This window comes from Rhinolophus ferrumequinum, chromosome 7, assembly GCF_004115265.2.
Source record: "Rhinolophus ferrumequinum isolate MPI-CBG mRhiFer1 chromosome 7, mRhiFer1_v1.p, whole genome shotgun sequence".
Classification (NCBI taxonomy): Eukaryota; Metazoa; Chordata; class Mammalia; order Chiroptera; family Rhinolophidae; genus Rhinolophus; species Rhinolophus ferrumequinum.
The window spans coordinates 84,460,645-84,480,750 of NC_046290.1; the positions used below are offsets into that span (position 1 = coordinate 84,460,645).

Sequence of the window (20,106 nt, forward strand, 5' to 3'; positions counted from 1 at the left end):
CCCCCGAGGTTACACTGGGCCTATCCAGATCATCCAGGATAGTTTTCCCATCTCAAGATGCTTGACTTAATCATACTTGCAAAGCTCCTGTTGCCATGTAAGGTAATACATTCACAGGTTCCGAGGATTGGGACGCATGCATCTTGGGGGTGACCCCTATTCTGTCTACCACAAACCCCGTCTTATTTCTCACTACTACTCCTAAGAAAACGTCAGTGGCAGCCAAGCCCGTCCCCTCTTTCACCCTGGTGTGTGAAAATTGCTACTTCTCTGTCTTTGCCGTGCCTGACGTCCTTCCTCTGTGTTCTCATCTATTCAAACTGAGCTAAAACATTTCAACTTCTCCCCTTTCCATGTGAGTTTCTTTTATTCTCTAATCTCTTTGTTCTTTGAACTTCCATTCCATGTAGAGTAGAGATTTCTACTTAAAAGCATCTAAGAGAGAGTTAAAACTTAGTGATCCCTAAGTTTGTCTAACTAGAATACATTTTTTTTTTTAAAGTAGGGCCCATGTCTTATCTTTTGTATCTTCCTCACTGTCTATTAGTTTGGGGCATGTGTTAGGCATTAAATAAGTATTTGGCAGTTGGGCTGTTTGGAGAACGTTACGCACACTTATGAATTACTGGAGGAATGGTTCGTTCACAAAGACAGTTTCAACTGTGGGAATTTAGTTCAATGTAAGTTTAACCCCAGCACCTGCATTTCTTTGGACCTCTGCTTGTGCTAGGTAGGCGAACACCGCCACACTGAAACCAGAACAAACTCCCTACCCTAGTCTTCTTCATTCACTCATTGCCTATTGTCCTTAAAAAGAAAAAAGCTGTTGGATGCTCTCCCTACCATGGGGTAAATATTAACCTAGTAAACGCTTTCCCGTACCCAGCGCCACCTGCTCACACGCCCCTACAGCAAGTCATGTATCACTTTAAATGGTGGTCCTCAAAAACTCCCCTCCCTAGGCCCAGAGCCACGGGTGTTGAGAGAGAGGAGCCTCCCCTGCGTTGCAAACGCTGCTGAGCATATTTTGCATGCCTTTCCAGCTGTTTCCTGTCAGTCCCAGCCCACCCTTTTATTCACAAAGGTTTCTGGGAAACACGGTGCTGGTTCATTCCTAAATTAACTGTCCTGATTCTTGTTGTTGTCTGTCTTTGGCTTGAATAAAATATTGCATTCTCATATTTAATTTAATGAAGCACATAGTTCAAAAGAACCAAAAAACTGCCACATGGAGTTAAACCAGGAATACAGCACCGTGTGTAGTGTCTCTAACGGAACCCCAAGGATGCAGGGATGATAGGAAGTAAAAGATTGAATTTACCCCAAATGACCCCCACTTCTTTATTTTTTTCTTTTCATCTTTTTATTCACGTGCTTGGGCAAAGTGTTTGTATTCCTTTCTGTGGAAAAATGGTTCTATAGGCAATGCGTACGCAGAGGTCTGTGTGGAGTAAGCTGTGTGTAAACTCTTCTATCAGTATAAAAAGGGGAAGGAGCGGTCACGCCAGGCAAAGGGGATTGTGTTTGTGGTATCGTGGAATCTGGTCGCTATCTGCGTGGATCAGAAAGGCCGTTTGGCTGGACGCAGCATGGCCAGAACAGTTAATCATTGCACGGAGTGGCAGAGGGGTATTTATCTTGTGAGCAGCTGAGCCCTTCTGGAAACATATCGTCTCGGGTTTGTCTCTCCTCATCTAAAGCAATTCATTACTCACCTACAAATGCTGTCACAGGTCCCAGCAGCTACAATGATCGGCTTCCTCAGTACTCCTGACAGAAATACAAAGAAAAAATGTTTTCAGTACTATATCTTCAAGATTAAAACAAAAAAAGGAGAGAGAGAGAGACAGATAATGGAGTTGACTTTCTCTTCTACAGTATAAGAAATGTTGTGATTCATTAGTTTTAAAGGAGGTTTCTTTATGTTCAAATTGAAATTTACTAAGCTTATTACCCTCGACTACTTTAGCATTTTTGACCTTGTTCTTGTTTGAGAAATACCTCAAATAGTATAAAGATGAGGTGTACGTTTGCTTACAATCATAAATGCATTTTTCTCTCTCACCCTCTCCCTTCCTCAATACTGAATCAATGTCATCAATAGGTGTTATATTTGCCATTTAACAAAGTAAAACTCACCTTTGACCGCATGCTTCCCTCCCGTGGTCACCCCCTTGCTCTCCTTCATTCTTGGTGTAATTCCTTGAAACAGGAGCCTCCACTTCCCAGCTCCCCACTCTCTTTGCACACAGTCTGATTATATCCCTTCTAGAAACACTGTCCTGACTCACTGTACTGATTCGCCCCCTCCTCACTGGCCCTGCTTCTCTCCCCTGCCCCTCAGAGTTTGATGTCTCAGATCATGGCTTTTGTATTGGTTTTCTACTGCAGCATAACAAATTACCACAAATTTAGCCATTTAGAGCAATACCAATGTACTATCAGAGTTTCCATGGGTCAGGAGTCTGGGTACAAGTTTCCTGGGTTCTCTGCCTGGGGTCTCACCAGGCTGACATGAAGATGTTGCAAGGCTGTGAATTCTTCTGAAGCTTGGGGTCCTCTTCATATTGTCATGTCCTCATTGAGGCAGAATTTAGTTCCTGGTAGTCATTGAACCAAGGTCCCTGTTTTCTTGCTGTCCGCCAGGAGTAGCTTTCAGCTTCTTGAGGCACCCTCCAGTCCTAGCCATGCGACCCCGTCATAGCATGGCACCTTACTTCTTCAAAGCTTCCTACGACTGGGTCTTATATAAAGGGTAATCTGATCAAGGGAGTGACTGTCTTCATCACCTGTCATATAATGTAATCCAATCAAGAAGATGACTGATTTCATCACAGCCACAGGTCCTATCTGCACCCAAGGGAAGGGATTATAAGGCATGTCCATATCCCAGGAGGCAGGGATCTAGGGAGCTGTCTTGGGATCCTGCCCGTCACAGCCCTGTTTCTTAATCTGTACCTAACTCCCAATGTCATGTCATCTAGTCCCATGACTCTACATACCACTTATGTATTCTGACTCCCAGATTTATAGGCTCATATCTAACCATCTGCACAATATCTCCATTTGGGTACCTACTGGGCATCTCTGACTTAAAATCACCAGAACTGAACAATGAATACCTTTATGTCCAGGATTACCTTTGGTTGGATATCATAGAAACTTGACTAGGTTTCTTAAACAAGTAAAAGATTAATTATTCTCATATTGCAAGAGAACAAAAAGTAGGCAGTCCAAATTGATGTAGCAATTCCACAATATCCATGTTCTAAGCTCCTTTTCTTTCTGCTTCACTGTCTTTACCTTAGCCTGTGACTTGCACGCTTTGTTACAACACAGCTGCTGTGCCTCCAGGCAGTGCTGCCATATTTCTGGCAGGAAGAGGAGCCTGGGTTTTGTTGTTGTTGTTGTTGTTTGTTTGTTTGTTTTTAAGGAGGAAAACAGGAGCCCTACCCAGTAGACTTACACTACATTTCATTACCAACTTTGTCACATGGCCATCCTAATTAGAAGGGAACTTGGGAAATCAAGATTTTTTTGCTCAGCATGTTGGCACCCTGAGTGACATTGGGGTGCTATTGCAAGAAGGAGGGAGTGAATATTGGGTGGGCAGGTAGCATATCAGCTGTATCTCCTCACGTGGGATTTGATTTGGCTGCAAGTGACTCTAGACCCAAAATAATGGTGACATTAACAGACACAAATTTGTTTCTCTCTCACATAATGTCTAGGGCTGGTGTGGCAGTTTCGTGATCATCAGGGACCCAGGCTCTTTTGGTTTTATCCTTCTCAACATAAAGCTTCCACCTCATGGCTGAAGGTGAATGGCTCCAGGTCTAGCCATTTTGTGGGTAATTCAGCAGCAGGAAGGAGGAAAGGAAAGAAGGGAAGAGCCCTTCCCTTTAAGAACACTTCCTGAAGGTTGCACATACGTGTCGGTTTTCTGCGTTTGACCAGAATTCACAGTCATATGGCCATGCATGGCTTCAAGGGAGATTGGGAAATGTGTTCTTTATTCAGCTGAAAATCAGGAGTTCTGTTCTGTAGAAGAGGGACTCAGTGGATTTGTGCGATAACTAGTATTCTCTGCCACTTACCCAAAAGTTGGCATTCTGCCACCTTTCAGTAAACAAATGGGTCACCCAAAATATGGCTGCCAGGTGAGGTCAAAAACCTTAAAACGGGGGTCTTGGGGTCACTCTGGTCATGTCTACTTGTTACACACTCCTGTAACCTTTTACTTCTCCTCACCTCCACCTCCAGAACCATAGCCCAATTCACCATCATTCTTTGCCTGGACTTCTCTAGGGGCTTCTGACTGGTCTTCTTGCTTTGACTCTAGTCCCCTTGTAGTCCATCTTGCTCATAAAACCCAGCATAATCTCTAAAAGTTGTATCAGGTCATTCCCTTGCTCAAGACATTCAGTTTGCTTCCCATTTCAAACGATACGCGAGTTCCCACCTTGGCGTCCAAGGCCCTGCAGTGTCTGATGCTGCACCTCTCAAGCCCGTCTCCTCCTTGCTGTGTTTTGAACACAAAGCTTGTCTCCCCCCCGCCCCCTTTCCATTGCTCTCTGTTGTGATGTTTCTTCTCCAACTCCTTACCTGGTTCCCTTGCAGCACGATTCACCTCACTCCTCAGACATTCCCACCTCACACAGTCCTTCCCCGGCTGTCTGCCCTCACCCTGTTTTATTAATGTGTCCATTGTCTGTTTCCTGGTATGTAAGCCCCATGAAGGCAGGAGTGGCTCTAGTACCAGAATACGAGGAACTGATTGTCTTGTGTTCCATGACCTTCTCCAGGGACTCTATTTTCCCTGGAACTTATTTTTTCTAATAGACAAAAGAATACTGTACTTTGTTGAACAAATCCTAAAATTTATCCACCTTCTTCATACGATCTACTGCATGGAATCAACCTTCTTCCGGGAGGCTCCCCTCTCCAAATCCTCTGAACTCTTGCTCCAGTCTAGACTGAAGGTTCTCTAGGCCTGCTGTGCCCAGCTGTCCTTAGATTTCCCTTCCCCATGCTGATGGTGTAGAGTTATGAATTCCAATCCTAGTTTTCCTCTTCCTTGCTTTCATCTGTTTTCTGGAATTATATACTCAACTCTGCGTAAAAGAAGGCATGTGGCATAAATTTTTTGAGTCCTTAAATGTCTGAAAATGCATTTATTCTCTCACACTTGATTGATGGTGTTGCTGGTTATAGAAATCCATTTTCAAATTAGATCTTTGAAGCATTGATCTTCCAGCATCCACTACTGCTGATGAGAAGTCAGTTGCCACTGCAGTTCTGCTTCCTTTGTTTGCCACCATAATGTTTTTTCCTCTGAATTCTCCCTTTCCCTGTTATTCCAAAATCTCGACAAATAAATGTCAGTAAGTGTGGGTCTTTTTAAATATACTGATACCCAATGGGTTCTTAATCTGAAGGTATAAATTAAGCCATATAAAAATATACTTTTTCGTTCTTTGAGTATTTCTCTTATTCTTTATGGAAGGCTTGTTAATTTCACATTAAATCTCCTGTATATGTATTTTATCTTTTCACCTACTTTTTCTCTCATTTTAAAAATTCTATACTTTGAAAGACTTCCATGATTTTATATTCTACCTTTAAACTTTTTTTACTTCTTTGTCATATTTTTAAACTTTACAAAATCTTTCTTGTTTGATTTTCTCTTTTTCATAGCAACCTGTTCTTGTTTTATAGAAGCAATATATTCGCAAATCTCTGGGCAGACGCTAATAGAATTTTTAAAGATCTTTTCAGTTATTTGTCTGTTTCCTTTGAGATATTTATCTGTTCCATTTGTTTTTCTTGTTCTTTTTCAAAGTTCTGGCTTTCCTATGAAAGCGATCCTGGCTTCCTATGCAAGTGACCCATCCAGCTAGATTAATTATTTTGGGTATTTGTCGTTTTTGCTTTGGGTTCATAAATCTGGTCCTTCTGTAGGTCGTGTCTACTAAAGGGCCTCATTGTAGGGAATGAGGGGAGAGAGCCAGCTATTAGTCTGGGACCCCATGGAAACCAGTATGACTAGAATGGCAAACACCCTTGTTCGACCTAAACACCGCATTCGTTTTGTTCAGGGACACTGACCCTTATTTGATGGGGGTAGGGTTTGTGTTTCCAGGGATAAAACCAGGCTGCTAGTCACTCTGCTGTGGTGGGTAGGACTAGGGCAATAGCCCCTCCTTTGGGACAAGCTATAGGCTTGCCTATTGCTTTTTGATGCCAACCCTGAGCACAGAGCCCCTTCCTGAGGTGGTCTGGGGCCCCTTCCTGAGGTGGTCTGGGTGGGGCTTTGTCTTCTCTATTGTCTTCATTACATGCCCCTGCTTTTAGAAAGTTATTAATCTTTCAGTTGGTGATTATCCCTTCCTCCCTGTCCTGTTCTACTCATTGTCCTATTCCCTTTGGCTCTCTTCTCTTTAAAATGTCTGTCCGGATTAAATTCAAGTGCATAAAACAGAAAGTCCAAATACCAGTAACCTTAAAAAAAAGCAACTTTTTTTTTCCCCTCTTAAAAAACAAGTCTGGAGGTGGGCAGTCCGAGGCTGAGTGGCAGCTCCAGGAGGCTGCCAGGCACACTGACTGGCTCCTTCTTTCTTTCTGCTCAGTCATCTGGAACATCTGGCTTCCATCCTCAGAGCTGCCTCATGGTGGCAGATGGTCCTGGCAGCTCCAGCCATCATGGTCCATTCTAGGCAGAAAGCAGGTGAAAGGGGAATAGGATAGACAGAGCAAGCCCGCTGAGTTTGCTCCACTTAAAGAGTTTTCATAGAAAGCCCTTCGCAATGACTTCTGATTACCTTTGGCTTCCACTCTCTGCAAGGGAGTTTGAAAAATTTAGCGTTTTAGCCAAATTTAGCAGGCTATATCATTATTCTGAATAATCCAGGAGTTCTGTTGGTGAGGAAGACAAGAAGAATAGATTCGGAGTTGCCGGTAGCACTTTCACACTATCATTTTAATGACACTTCAGGTAGTATGGAGGGAGGAGTGAACCGCAGGCTCAGCCTCTTGTCTTGAACTAGGAGCGCTGATCTTTGAAATGCAAAGACCCCTTCTCTTTCCTGATATGCAACAAATTTCAGCCTAAAATGGTTAGTGGTGAATATATGCTTATATATGGGAAGAATTTTTTATTACAGTTTTAGCTGCTGGGGTTTAACTGTGCATTTTCTTAGAGACTTTTATGCTGTTTCTTTGCATGTGTAGTAAAGGGGCAATCTCAGTATGTTTTCCAAGTTTTTAATTAGAATATTAAAATGCACTCCATCTTAAGGGCAGTATATTAGCTGCTTCTTGCTGCTAGAACATACTAGTACATATTTAGCGGCCTAAAACAGTACAGATTTGTTATATTTCTGAAGGTCAGAAGTCCAAAATGCCTTTCACTGAGCTAAAATCAAGGTGTCAGTAGACTGTAGGGGAGAATCCTTTCCCTTCCCATTTCCAGCGTCTAGAGGTCACCTGGACTTAAGGCCCTTTCTCCATCATCAAAGCCATCCACTTCCAATTTCTCCCTGGCTCTGACCCTCCTGCAATTACATTAAATCTACGTCGATAATCTAGGCTGATCTCTCCATTGTAAGTTTCCTAATTTAATCAGGTCTGCAAAGTACCTTCCTATGTAAGGTTAACATTCATAGGTTTAGGATGTGGACGTGGTAGGATTCGCCTCCACAGGCAGCTCTAATTCAACTTGCAATAGAATTTTTCCTCATTTATATAGTCCCTCAAAACTGCTGCCCAGAAAAGCTTAGCTGAGAGCTATCGTTCAGTTTTCATAAACAGAATTTGCACCTACTTCTTAGGAATGTTGGAAAGATCAGTCTCTCTGTGGTTGAGTTTGTTCTATTATAAAACTTGCAAGAAACTCTCCAAATGATGTGGCCTAGTTCATATGGCATTTCCAGGAATGATGACTGTAAACAATTGATTTAGTTTTGCTTTTTCATGTGAGAAATATATAGAAAGATTTCATCAGAAAAGTACTTCATCCAACCAAACTTTCACTGTATTAATTGGTTTGGGAAATTACAAACTTCTTTATTTCCTTTATAATTCATTTACTGAACTTACAATTTTTCAGAAAAAATAATTCCAATCTGAAACACTAGATGATATACAATAATAATTACCAAAACCACAAAACTTCTAAAATCTGAACATTTAGGACAACTATGTAAAAATTTTTTTGACAAAATTTTAGTGTTATTATATTTTCCTATATCTTTTTACTGGAGGTAGTAGTGATTCACTTTCTTTTATTGGCTTTTCCCAAAAAATAATGTCTTTGTAATTAAGAGACATTTTCTGTTTCTGTCTTTATAGCTTAAGAAATGTATTAAGACACCAGAAATTCCATCTAAACATGTGAGGAACTGGGTCCCAAAAGTCTTGGAACAACGACGACAAGGCTTGGAAACATATTTACAGGTAAGATGTGTTTATATCTTCAGTTAATATAATGTAGCTTAAATAATCATGTATCCCAATAGGTTTTCTCAGAACTTAGGGGTGAGATTCAGAATATATCAAGCCACCAAACATTCTAGATTAAAATAAAGAAAATTTTAAATTATAAATATGTTGTTGGTTGGTTCTTTTAGCTTTAATTAGGTTCTATTTAAAATTGATTTTGTGGATCAGAGAAGTGAAATTTCAGCTTAAAGGTGAAAACAGATGTAGAAAGGGTCTGTGCGTTTTTTTAGTTAACTCTACAAATTAGTTTTCTTTTGTTTCCCACTCCAAGATGTAATCGTATTGCTCCCTCATAGCATTTCCTGCCTTTAGGTTTTGGGTGTTGGAGAGATAGTGAGAGAAACTGAATTTTCAGTGGGTCTGGTGAGTACATCTATGGAATCAACTGGAGAATGAATGTAAAAAAATTGCCTCCGATGAAGTTCCAACTTCTAAGGGAATTAGAATACATGTTTTTTTAAACAATGCATTAGGCTGTTCTTTTCTGCAGCTAAACAGTTGCAAAAAGAGCTACCTGAGTAAGGTAGACCAAAGTACTGTTCCTGCAAAGCGACAGACAGAAAAAGCAAAAGAACAGTGTCAGCTTCTCTGAGTTTTAAAGTGAAAAGGGCCAGAGGCCTCCCATGAATATTCGATGTAGCCATCGCCATCCACAGAGCGCTTCGCAGGGCGAGTGCTGAGATGAGGTTGGGCAGTGGGCTGGTACACGGGAGCCTTGTTCACACAGGACACCTGAGTGCACTCGCGAGGCCGACCCAGTGACAGTGACTGAGGGTGGCGTGAGATGAGGGCTTGGGGAATCTTGGCTCTCAAAGGGAAAAAAAGCACAAAGGAAAAAACTGGACTTCACCTAAGAGTTATGAATTCACCATGACAATCTATCCACCTGAAACATGTTACATCAGAAAACTCAGCAGCCGTGGCTGTGTTTTTCCATGGACGTCTTCCTGACCCCTTTAGCATTACCTCTACAGTAGGTTCTGTTTTGGAGGGCAGCTGTGGACTGGGTGAAGCCAACGTGGTGTGTCCTCCGTACAGCTTTTCTGGATGGCTGTGCCTGAATCACTGATGATTAGAAGCTGTCACCAAAGGCTTGGACTTAGTGATAAATTCAGGGGACTCCCTCCTCGTAGAAAGAACCTGAGGAGTCCATCCTAGACTCCTGTGGTTTTCCTGGTCTCAAGCAGGAAAGCTGATGTGCTGGCAGCCCTGAGAACGTGTGAGGAGGACTTCTGTTACTGTTTTTGCTCTTCTGCTTTTAGACGTGGTGGTGGATCCTTCACTGCCTCTCCCTGGGAGTGGGAGATTAAAGGAAATGGGGACCACAGATGACAGGAGAGTGTGTGGGCATGTGCTTTGAGACTCTGTATATGGAGCTAACAGACTTCCAGGGCTTCGGGCAACACTGCAGAGCAAAAACAAACCCCCCAAAAAAACCTAAAAAACAAGACTTCAGACACTGTATGCAAAGGGTAAAAATGCGCGTTCTCTATAATTAAATGCTATAGGTAAACAGTGCATTCTTATTTGTGAGGCAGATTTTCCATAGATATTGTGTATCTTTAAGCTTTAGTTCTGAAGAAAGCTTTACTCTTTTTTCTCCCATTATATTTGACATATGACTTCCATTAGTACTCAGTGTAAACATTTTAAGTTGTTTGTGCTTTGTGTATAAATATGCAGATAAAATCATCTGGCACAGAGAGGAGTTTACAGTGACACTCAAATTGAGCTTGGAATTTTCTAGTCTCCGAAATAGGGATTGGAAGATGTGGTTGAAAGACTGAGAGGGTGTGTTTCCTATTGTGCATTTAATATTCAATTTGTTGTCTGTTAAGTCCCCTGTCAGTTAAGTCCCCAAGGGAGCTTTCTCTTCTCTCTTTCCCACCTGATTCTATTTAAGGCAGTGGCAGCTAGACAGAAGTTGCAAGGATGAGTGTGAATGCTTTATCAATCCCAAGTGAAATGAAAACCCTGGTTTACATGTCATTTCTTGATAACTTTTTGGTGTTTAAATCTTTTTTGGATGTAAGACAGTTATCACTGTTCCTTCTACTCAATGTAACTTTCGTTAGAATCCCACTCGCCCTCAGAACTTACACCTGAGACTGAACTCCAGGGCGTCACCAGTACTTCTCAGCAGGTACCATCCTCCAGCTGACCCATCTGGGCATGAGGGTGGCCCCGGTATGGCCCAATAAAATGAGAAAGTATTAATACCCCAAAGCTGTAGCATCTTCAGCTCACAGCAAACTTAGACATAGCCTAGTCCAACTTGCCTCCTGCCCTTCAGCTATGTTCATGATCATTCCTCTGGCCTCAGTTTCGCATCCATAAAATAGGCAGATTAGCTCTTGAGAGGACCAGAGAAGACATCTCTTTTCTTGTCCAGTGAACAGCTAGTACATTTGAACCATGGATAGATGTAACACACACATTTCCTAAGGGACCGTGCACTGCTTTTATTTTAGAAATGGAGAAACTGAGGTCCAGATGGAGAAACTTACTTCTGGAGTATATAAGTGAAAGAGATGAGACTAGAATTTTAGTTTCTTGATGCCTAGTATAGGCTCTTTTCATTATATATTGCAGATTTTCCAAATTGGGAGAAAATTTTCAGCCTGGACATGTAATTTTACTTAGGGATATAATAATACTAGTAAAGGAAGAGATCTTATAATCAAAACCTATCACAATTTAATTGAGTAATCTAACCCAACTCCAGTGATAGATCAATGGATCAGTGATTCTTTAAATCTATAACTTGAATACTTAGAATCCTATGAAAACAATGAATATGCATCTGTTTTCTGTGTTCAGTCATCTGCATAGAAGCAGAAATCTGAAGAATAAGTTAATTGGGGTTTCCAAAACTGATTTTACCATCAAACATGTTTATCTAATAGTTATACCGCCTCGTTTGGGATGACATGCCATCTTTCCTGAGATCCCAGTCCAATGAAAGTATAAAAACTTAAGGGATAACCCCCAACAGTTAAGTAGTGATGTGCAGGGAGAAGAGAGGATCATCAAAGGAAGAAAAATATTTAACGATTTTTCTGGAAGATGGAATGTTCTGGGCGTGTGTGAATGGGTGCAACAGGGAGTGGAGAGCAGCCGCCCCAATTCAGCCCTGAGAGCAGGTGTTGGAGGCAGGAGGCAGCCTGCCCGCGGCTCTGGTGGGAGCTTCTCGACTTAGAGTCAGCGGGAGAGGTAGGGGTGAAGGTGAGCAGTGAAACTGAAAACAAGTGGTTCCATTCAGGGTGTATACCTGAAACAGTTGCCCAGGATCCTTATGCTCTACCGAATACTGATAGTCTGATGTTTATGACATTGCAAAGAGAATTTGTAAAGGCTTTTCTCTTAAAAGCGAAACAGTACAACCAAATATTGAACAGGGGGACTGCATAAAGCTAAGACTTCTATTGGGGACCCCAAGTTGACAACCCCAAGGGCAAGCCGACCACACAGCATGCTGCACCCACACTGTCTTTCCATTTGGAGGAGGCCTGTTGTGGGTACTGCCACTGACATACCCACAGGAGAAACCGACCCAAGCCTCCCAGGCTACTTTCGTCAGTGAGAACTGATAACCAAGGATCGCCAGGCCTTTGAGGAAATCGAGTAGCATGAACAAAAAGACCAACATGAACTAAAACACTGACTCTTCAGGAAAGAGATAATAAAGGACACAAAATATATCTTAAAAATTGATTTAATAAATTGAGAGAAATTCACAAAGGCATCCAAAAGATGACACTAGGATACTGTAAAAGAAACAATCAGAGAACACACAAGAGTTTTTTGAATTAGTTGTGTTATCCTGAAAACATTCGGTAGTTCTCTCTATTTGGGGCAGTGTTTCGTAAAATGCACGTACAAAAACTCTCGAACAAAAGACAAGAGACGTAGAGGACCATTCCAGGTCTAATGTCTTACTTCTTTCTAGAGTCCCAGAAAGAAATAAGGGGAAAATAAAAAAGTAGGGAAGGGAATAATCCAAGGAAAAATAGTTGAAAATTTCCCCAAGCTGGGGGATATGAGCCTTTAGCTAGAAAAGGTAATCCAACGGCAGAGCACAAAGAATGACAGAAACACTTTAGTGCCTAGACATAACTGGCAACATTTCAGTATGTCAGAGATAGAGATCCATAATCTTCCAGAAAGAAAAAGCAAGTGGTGGGCAAGATTGAGGTTTAGTCATGGCTTCGTTTGTTAATTTGAGGCTGATTGAATGCACAGGCCCTGCTCCATTCCTCCTCGGCAACATTAAATTACAAGCTGACATAATTTGTAGACAAAGGCTTTTTACGGGAATTTTGCATACATCACTTATTCCATTTGTTGCAATAATAAGAAATTTCTGAGAAAGATACCATGTCTTATGTCACTTACTTGAGAACAACAGTTGTTTTTATTTTCACCTTTTTGTTAAGGAGTGAACGATAATTAAAGTACACTGAGTGTTGGGAGCTAAACAGAAATCACGGTCAAACATAATCTAAGCTAATGTAAATCCTTTAAAAAAGGTTCGTTTGAAGAAACCAGTTCCACAGCTGGGGTTTGTTAGATAAGAGATACAGGTGCTGTCTTCAGAAGAGCTTATTACCTGGACTAGCTGCTCCTCATTCATTCTTTAAGTCACACAATACTGTATAATGTTCCATTGGGTCAGTAGTCTCCACTGGATCAAAGAGTACTATGTTTTTAACTTTTTCAGTAGTACATGAAGCATTTATTAAAATTGACCACGTATGCTGGAAAATGTGTATTCTCTAGTTCTTGAGTGCAGTGAGCTGTATACAATCAGATGAAGTTTGTTAAGTGTGCTATTCGAATTTCCTATCTTAACTTGGCTGCTTGATCTGATAAGAAGAAAGGTATATTAGAATCTCCCACTCATATTTTCACGATTACTGAAATAATGGGGCGTGGTTCAACCATCCTTTTTCCTTTTCATGCCTCCTTTTGAATTGGTGGCAGATTTTTACCCCCTTTATCTCTTTTAATCCCCCCAACCCCATTAGTTTATATCTATTCTTTTAGTGGTCACCTAATATCTTTAATTTCCTCCTGAACATTACAAAGACCTTAGAATGTTTTAAGTCTGATCGCCCTGGATAGAGAATTCTGGCTTGACAGTTCTTTTATTTATTTATTTTTCCCAACACTTGGAAATACTGTGCCACTTCCTTCTGGCTCCCATGGTTTCTGATTTTAAAAAAAAAGACAATCTCCTGTCACATTATGTTTCCCCTCTCTATGTAAGGTATAGTTTTAAAAATGACTGCTTTCAAGATTTTATCTTTGTCATTAGTTTTCAGAAGGTTAATTATGATGTGCCCTGGTATGTACTGCTCTGGGTTTTTCGTATTGGGAATTATCCCAGCTTCTTGAATCTGTAGGTTTATCTCCTTGGCCAGATTTAGAAGTTTTTAATCATTATTTCTTCAGGTACTTTTTCAGTTCCTCCTTCTGTCTTCTCTCCTTCCAGGACTTCAATAACAGGAATATTAGAGTCTTTATTATTGTCTGCACAGGGCCCTGAGGGCCTCTTCATTTTTTTCTCCCCCCAGATTGTTTACTCTCCATTGGTCAGATTGGTTAATTTCTGTTGTCCTATCTTCTGGTTCTGATTCTTTCCTCTTTTCCTTCCATTCTGCTGTTGAATCTGTCCACTGAGCTTTACATTTCAGTTATTGTATTTTTCAGTTCTAAAATTTCCACTTGATTCTCCTTTATAACTTTTATTTCTTTGGCAAGACTTTATATTTCATTCCTTTGTTGAGTTCTTCTGTCTTTTGTTTCAAATGTGTTCGTAATTGCTCATTGAGACATTTTTATCATGGGTGCCCTAAAAATCATTGTCAGATCATTCTTACATCTCTGACATCTCAGCATTGGTATCTATTGATTTTCTTTTTCATTCAGTTTGAGATCTTCTTGGTTTTTGGTATAATGAATGGTTCTGGTTGAATCCTAGACATTTTTGCATTATGTTATGTAACTCTGGATCTTATTTAAACATTCTTTTTTTGCTGGATTTCTCGGACACTGTTCAGTCTAGAGAAATGAAGGGACTCCCCTTCATTTCTGCTGGGTGAAGATAGAATCTCACTTGGCCTTCCTTGACACTGGGGTGGGAGGGATGCTCCTCATTTCTGCTGAGATGATGGGAATTCCAGCTCCCTGTGTGGTCTCTGCTGACTCCGTTACTGGCTGGTAGGGATGAAAATCCTGGCTCCCTACTTGGCCTTCTCAGATGCCAGCCAGGCATTGGGTGCCTCATTACAGCCTCAGGATGTTTTCCACACTAGGTCTAGGCTTCCCACTAGACCTCTGATGGCAAGAGTAGAGGAGGCCACAGTTTCTTTTGTGGTGTTTGGCAGGAGTAGAGTGGTCAGTGTCTAAAAGTTTTCTGTCTTCCTAGGCTGTCTCTCTTATGGCCCTTTTCCTAAAGGAAACAGGCTTTTATTTGGGGCTTTATTTGTCTACATTTCTTGGCATTTGCTGGTTGCTGGCTGTTTCTGCTCCAAGAGATACATGAGGCAAAACAAAAATCCAGAAAAGATAAAACTCACCACTGTGTCATTCTTCTGGTCTCCTGTCTTCCCTCAACCTTTCATAATCATCTCGTGTTTGTATTATATATAATATCCAGGGGTTTTAGTTGACTTAGCAGGAGAATAGGAAAAAGTACAGCTAGTCGATCTTATTGGAAGTGGAAGTCCATCCACTGACTTTTAAATTTTAGTATTACACTTTCTTGTTTCTAGGAGTTCTATTTGCTTTTTATTTTTCTTTTTTGTAATCTGACTACATGTTTGTTTTTTTAATAGTCCTGTATATTTTCAAACCTCTGTTTTTAAGCACATTAACTCTCAGTTTCCCAGAAAAACAAATAAACAAAAACAATGGTAATCACCATTAACCATTGAATCCAGTAGACCATTTTTTATTTTAAGATTTTTAATGAATGATTTACAGAAATTCAAATAGAGAGTGAAAGACAACTTCAGTAGAATTTTGATTAGAGTTTCAACATAGCAAACTCAAAATCTTAGTCCATATTTTCCTGGGTTTTAAATGGGCAGCATCCTTTGAACAGTGTACCTAACCGATCATCATCTGCTATGCATGAACCTGAAACACCAACCATCTTGTAAGTACTGATTCCAGATTTTTTAATTCATCTCTGATAGGTTCTCGCTTATCATTGCTTGTGGTTTTTTTCCTTGGACATGCATTTTTAAAATTTAATAATTTGGAAAACCTGATGATTAATAGTTTTGTTGAAGAGACAGTGGCTAGTATCTGCTGCATAATTACAAAATATTTTCATTTTTAGATTTACAAACAAGAACTAGAATGACTAAATCAATGAGTTTTTAAAATTTCTACATTATCCGTTTCCTTCTAGTCATCTGTTTGCTTTTGTCAAGTAAAGTGAAGCATTTGTCAAATAAATCTTGGTGCACAAACATCATAAAAAGTGGAAGAACAGTGTTCCATGGTCTCTTAGCAAAATGAAATAGTCTAAGTACTTAATGCAAAATAATGTACCGTAAAGTTTTTCATGTTGAATGAGCAGCTCCAAGAGAATACCACATTTCCGTTTTCCTCATTAATTCCTGAGTTTGAGACAATTCATGTGTGATGTCATCTGAAGTCGAATGCAGCCAGTTTAGCTGTACATTATGGAAGCCACTGATCACATGTGGCTAATGAAAATTATCCTTCTAGAGGATTCCATAATTCTTCAATTTTCTTATTTTAGTGTTTCCTTAGCATAGTTGGGAACAGTTGATGAGTAACGATGAAATGATACTTAAAATCATGAAGTAGTAAAATGTTGCAAGGTATAGGAAAAAGAAGATCACATAAGATTCCATAATGTATATTAAAAAAGAATCCAGTTAAGTCCATAGGGTAATTATCAGATAGAAAGAACTTGATTCTATTTTTAAAAGACACATATTTTTTCTGTTTTTGGAAGACAGGTGAGAAAGAATAAAAGTCATAAAATATCAATTCTTACAAATAGAAATGCTTAATTTTTTGCCATTTGAAAGTAATCTGTCATTTATCTCTGATTCTCATAGGTCTTCCTTTTATCTTTGGTGTTCTTCTGTTTTACTGCAGAAATTTATTACTATAATTATTCTGTATCTAGGTGTAGACTTTTTAAGTTTATATTTTTGAGTAGTGTGTGTGTGTGTGTGTGTGTGTGTGTGTGTGTGTGTGTGCTTCCTGTATCTGAATGCAGGCGCCTTTCAACATTTCTGGAAAATGTTCAGCTATCATGTCTTTGAATGTTGCTTCTTTTCCATTTTCAATTCTATCCTTTATTCTAAGTGTTATAATTGTAATAAACAATGTGTTCATAGGTCCAGATTGACTGTTGTTTCTGCTGGTTCTTGCTCATGGTTCTTTCTCACAGTATATGTGTAAGAGTATGTGTGTTTTGTTTCTGTTTCTTTTTTTCTTTGTTGTATTTTTGGCTGGGTAATCAGTTTATCTTTGGAATTTTTTTCTTTCTTTTAAGGCCAGGATTGAACTGAATTTATACAGAGAGAATTTTTATTTGCTTCTGTCAATCATTTGGGAACACTGTGAACTGGGATTTCTTAGCTTGAAAGGTTTTCTGGACCTCACAAAAGGCATTAATTTAGGTTACGAACCTGTGAAGGGATTTATTTCTCATTCTCCCCTCCCTGGGGATGTGTCCTGTAGTGGCTTTATTTGGAGCTCACTTTTAGGGTTTACGACTTGCCCATAGGACAGAGCCAGCCTTGGTGCTTGCTTATCTATCAGGATTTCTGTTTATATTCAATTTAAGGCTGCTATAGATTCCTTACTTTCTTACCACCTCAGTGATGCATTTTTATATTTATATTTGTGGCACTTTATTTATATATTTATATAAATAAATATATATAAATGGCACTTTTAGGATCCTAAGGATTCCTTTCCACGAAAATCTGACCCTATTTAGTGTTCAAGTGCTAAGTCACTGTTCTTGGTTAGCCAAATATTACCAGGATCTGCTCTGACAGCTTCTGTCAGAAGTGACATACGTACTTTCCTATAATACATTCTTCAAACATGGCAAGGTTTGGAAAACAAGTTTAATTATTTTACTGACCATAAGATTTTATTCGACAGAGGACTGTGTATCCTATTCGTTCAGGGGTGGGAATGTGGTATTGCAGGAACCTCTGGGAGGGTCCGCCTATGGCCGTAGGTGACTGGTCATCCCTATTGTGTGTTTCAACTCAGGCCAAACTGGAGCATACACCTTTATAAAATGCAGTCTGTTGTACTTGTATACACGTGGTGTAAAATAGACCTTCAACATGCCCACAAGATAGTCCTAAAAGAGGTTTTATGAAGACCTAAACGTGTTTTATTTATTTTTTGTTTTTTATTGCATAATAACTTGTATGTAAGCTTAATATCTTTGGGTTCACAGTATATTCAAGTTTCTCTGTCCGCCTTTGACCTTTTTCAACTACCTCTCCCCAGCTCTTGTGCTTAACAAGACATTGTCTTCCAAAGTAGGCTGCCTTCCTATTTCCACTGGGCATATTTTCCAGCCTGTTGTCTTTCTCTTCCACTAGCTTCTTTACTCTCCTAAAGATTCTGCAGCAACTTGGTCCCCTTCCCCATTATACAATGGAAACTGCTTTTAAAATGCTGGAATTTGTAAAGAAATTTATTTTGTGCTTTATTTTGAAAATTGTTGGGTAGACACTTGTACTGTTGACTCATCACCTGTTGCTACATGAAAATTCTTAAACAAGGTCCCAGATATCTCCAGAATCACATGGGCATTATGTGTCAGGCAGGAGTGTCTGGTACCACCACGGTGTTTCCCGGAAGTGTTTTCTTTGACTTGATAGGCAGTTTCTGTCCTAGTGGGAACATGCTCTTAAACCATTTTGTGAACCACATTATCTTCTACAGTAGAGTATATTCGTGGACTTACTTTTAATGACTATAACCACATAAATTTGACATTTTACTTTTACATTATCTAAAACATCTATTTTACGGCCAAGAACCATTTTTTTAGGTATATATTTTCATCTTTTCTTTACAAATTTTTTAAAGAGTACTAGCAATTAATATTCTTTTGGGGGACATTTTCTCCAAGTCCTGTGCAGACACCCAAAGGTGTTTTTTTGTTTTTCTTTGTTTTGTTTTTTTGTTGTTGTTGTTTTGTTTTTGTCACTCCATGAGAATTGTAGGGTAGGCATAATTGAGCTGAGAATAATAGACTAAATTAAACTGAACTGAGATTTGGGTCTTCAACATTTTCCAGTTCACTTACCAGAGAAGGGGCTCCGTCTTGCTTATCTCAGCAAAATTGCAAACCACTACACGTCCTGCATTGCTGGGATTATGAGTAGTCAGAACTGCAAAGGTTAAGTTTAGAACAGGTTTCTGTTTAAGAACTTAGAATTATAATTAAGTTTCATTTCTTAAAGGAATTTTCTCATTATTAGTATCACTCATATAATCATAGATATTTACAAAGTTGAAAAATTTCTTGTGTAAAATATTTTTATTCCTTCTTTTTCTCCACTTTCCATTTTTGTGGTTTTAAGTCAGGCGCATATATCTCTTCCTAGCCATCCAACTCTGGCTGCGGACTAATTGAAAATTTCTCATTTAATCCGCCCCTGACGAGGTAAAGACCTTGATGACGCTGAGGAAACTCAGAATGTAGCCGAGACGCCCCATGCTGTCCCAATGACCACCTTATCCATTAGCTCAGGTCCTTAGAATTTTGAGTTTAAAGCACGGATTAAGAAGAGATTATAATGCTAAGCGAAATAAGTCAGACAGAAAAAGTAGAGAACCATATGATTTCACTGATATGTGGGATGTAAAACTGAAAACAACAAAAGAACAAGAAAAAGAAACAAGGAAACAAAAACTCATGCACAGATAATAGTTTAATGGTTACCAGAGGGTATGAGGTGAGCGGGGTGGTAGATGAGGTTATAAAGGGGATCAAATATGTGGTGATGGAAGGAGAACTGACTCTGGGGAGTGAGCACGTAATGTGATATACAGATGATGTATTACAGAATTGTACACCTGAAATCCGTGTAACTTTACTAACAATCGTCACCCCAATAAACTTTAATTTAAAAAAAAAGTGATACAATGGCAGCTTCACTTCTTATAAAAGGACTACCGTTAAACTGCAACTGAAGAGCAAGACCTAGTGTATGAGGTGGGGGTGTGCATTGGTGAAAGAGGGATGTTTAGTTTGGACTTCAAAAAGCACCATAGAAGCCTATAGAAGTAACCGTATCTATGAAGGCCCTGCTTATAACACGCGACAAACTGTTCTTTGTTCTTGTTAAAGATTGTGAACAGTGTGTTAAATAATATTAATGGCTGGGATTGTCAGTACTTAACAGTACTTTCCTTGTACAAGTGATTTTATTGATCGATACAGACTCAGTGTAACAGGGGCAGATTATTTTTACTGATTTTATCGAAACCTTAACCAAGTTTGTTAGTGCACCACATATCTTTAAATAGATCTAGATGATGATGTAGATGAAGAAAAGCAAACCACCATCCATCTCT

At 39.6% G+C, this 20,106-nt stretch overlaps 1 protein-coding gene across 4 annotated transcripts in view; it reads left to right on the top strand.

The window, feature by feature from the left end:
- Positions 1 to 20,106, top strand: part of SNX24 (sorting nexin 24) — a 139,875-nt gene that overhangs the window by 78,194 nt on the left and 41,575 nt on the right. For all 4 annotated transcript variants that reach the window (XM_033111088.1, XM_033111090.1, XM_033111087.1 and 1 more), the window contains one exon: positions 8,350 to 8,454. In XM_033111088.1, coding sequence (XP_032966979.1) covers positions 8,350 to 8,454 — 105 coding nt within the window. The remainder of the gene's footprint in view (positions 1 to 8,349; positions 8,455 to 20,106) is intronic.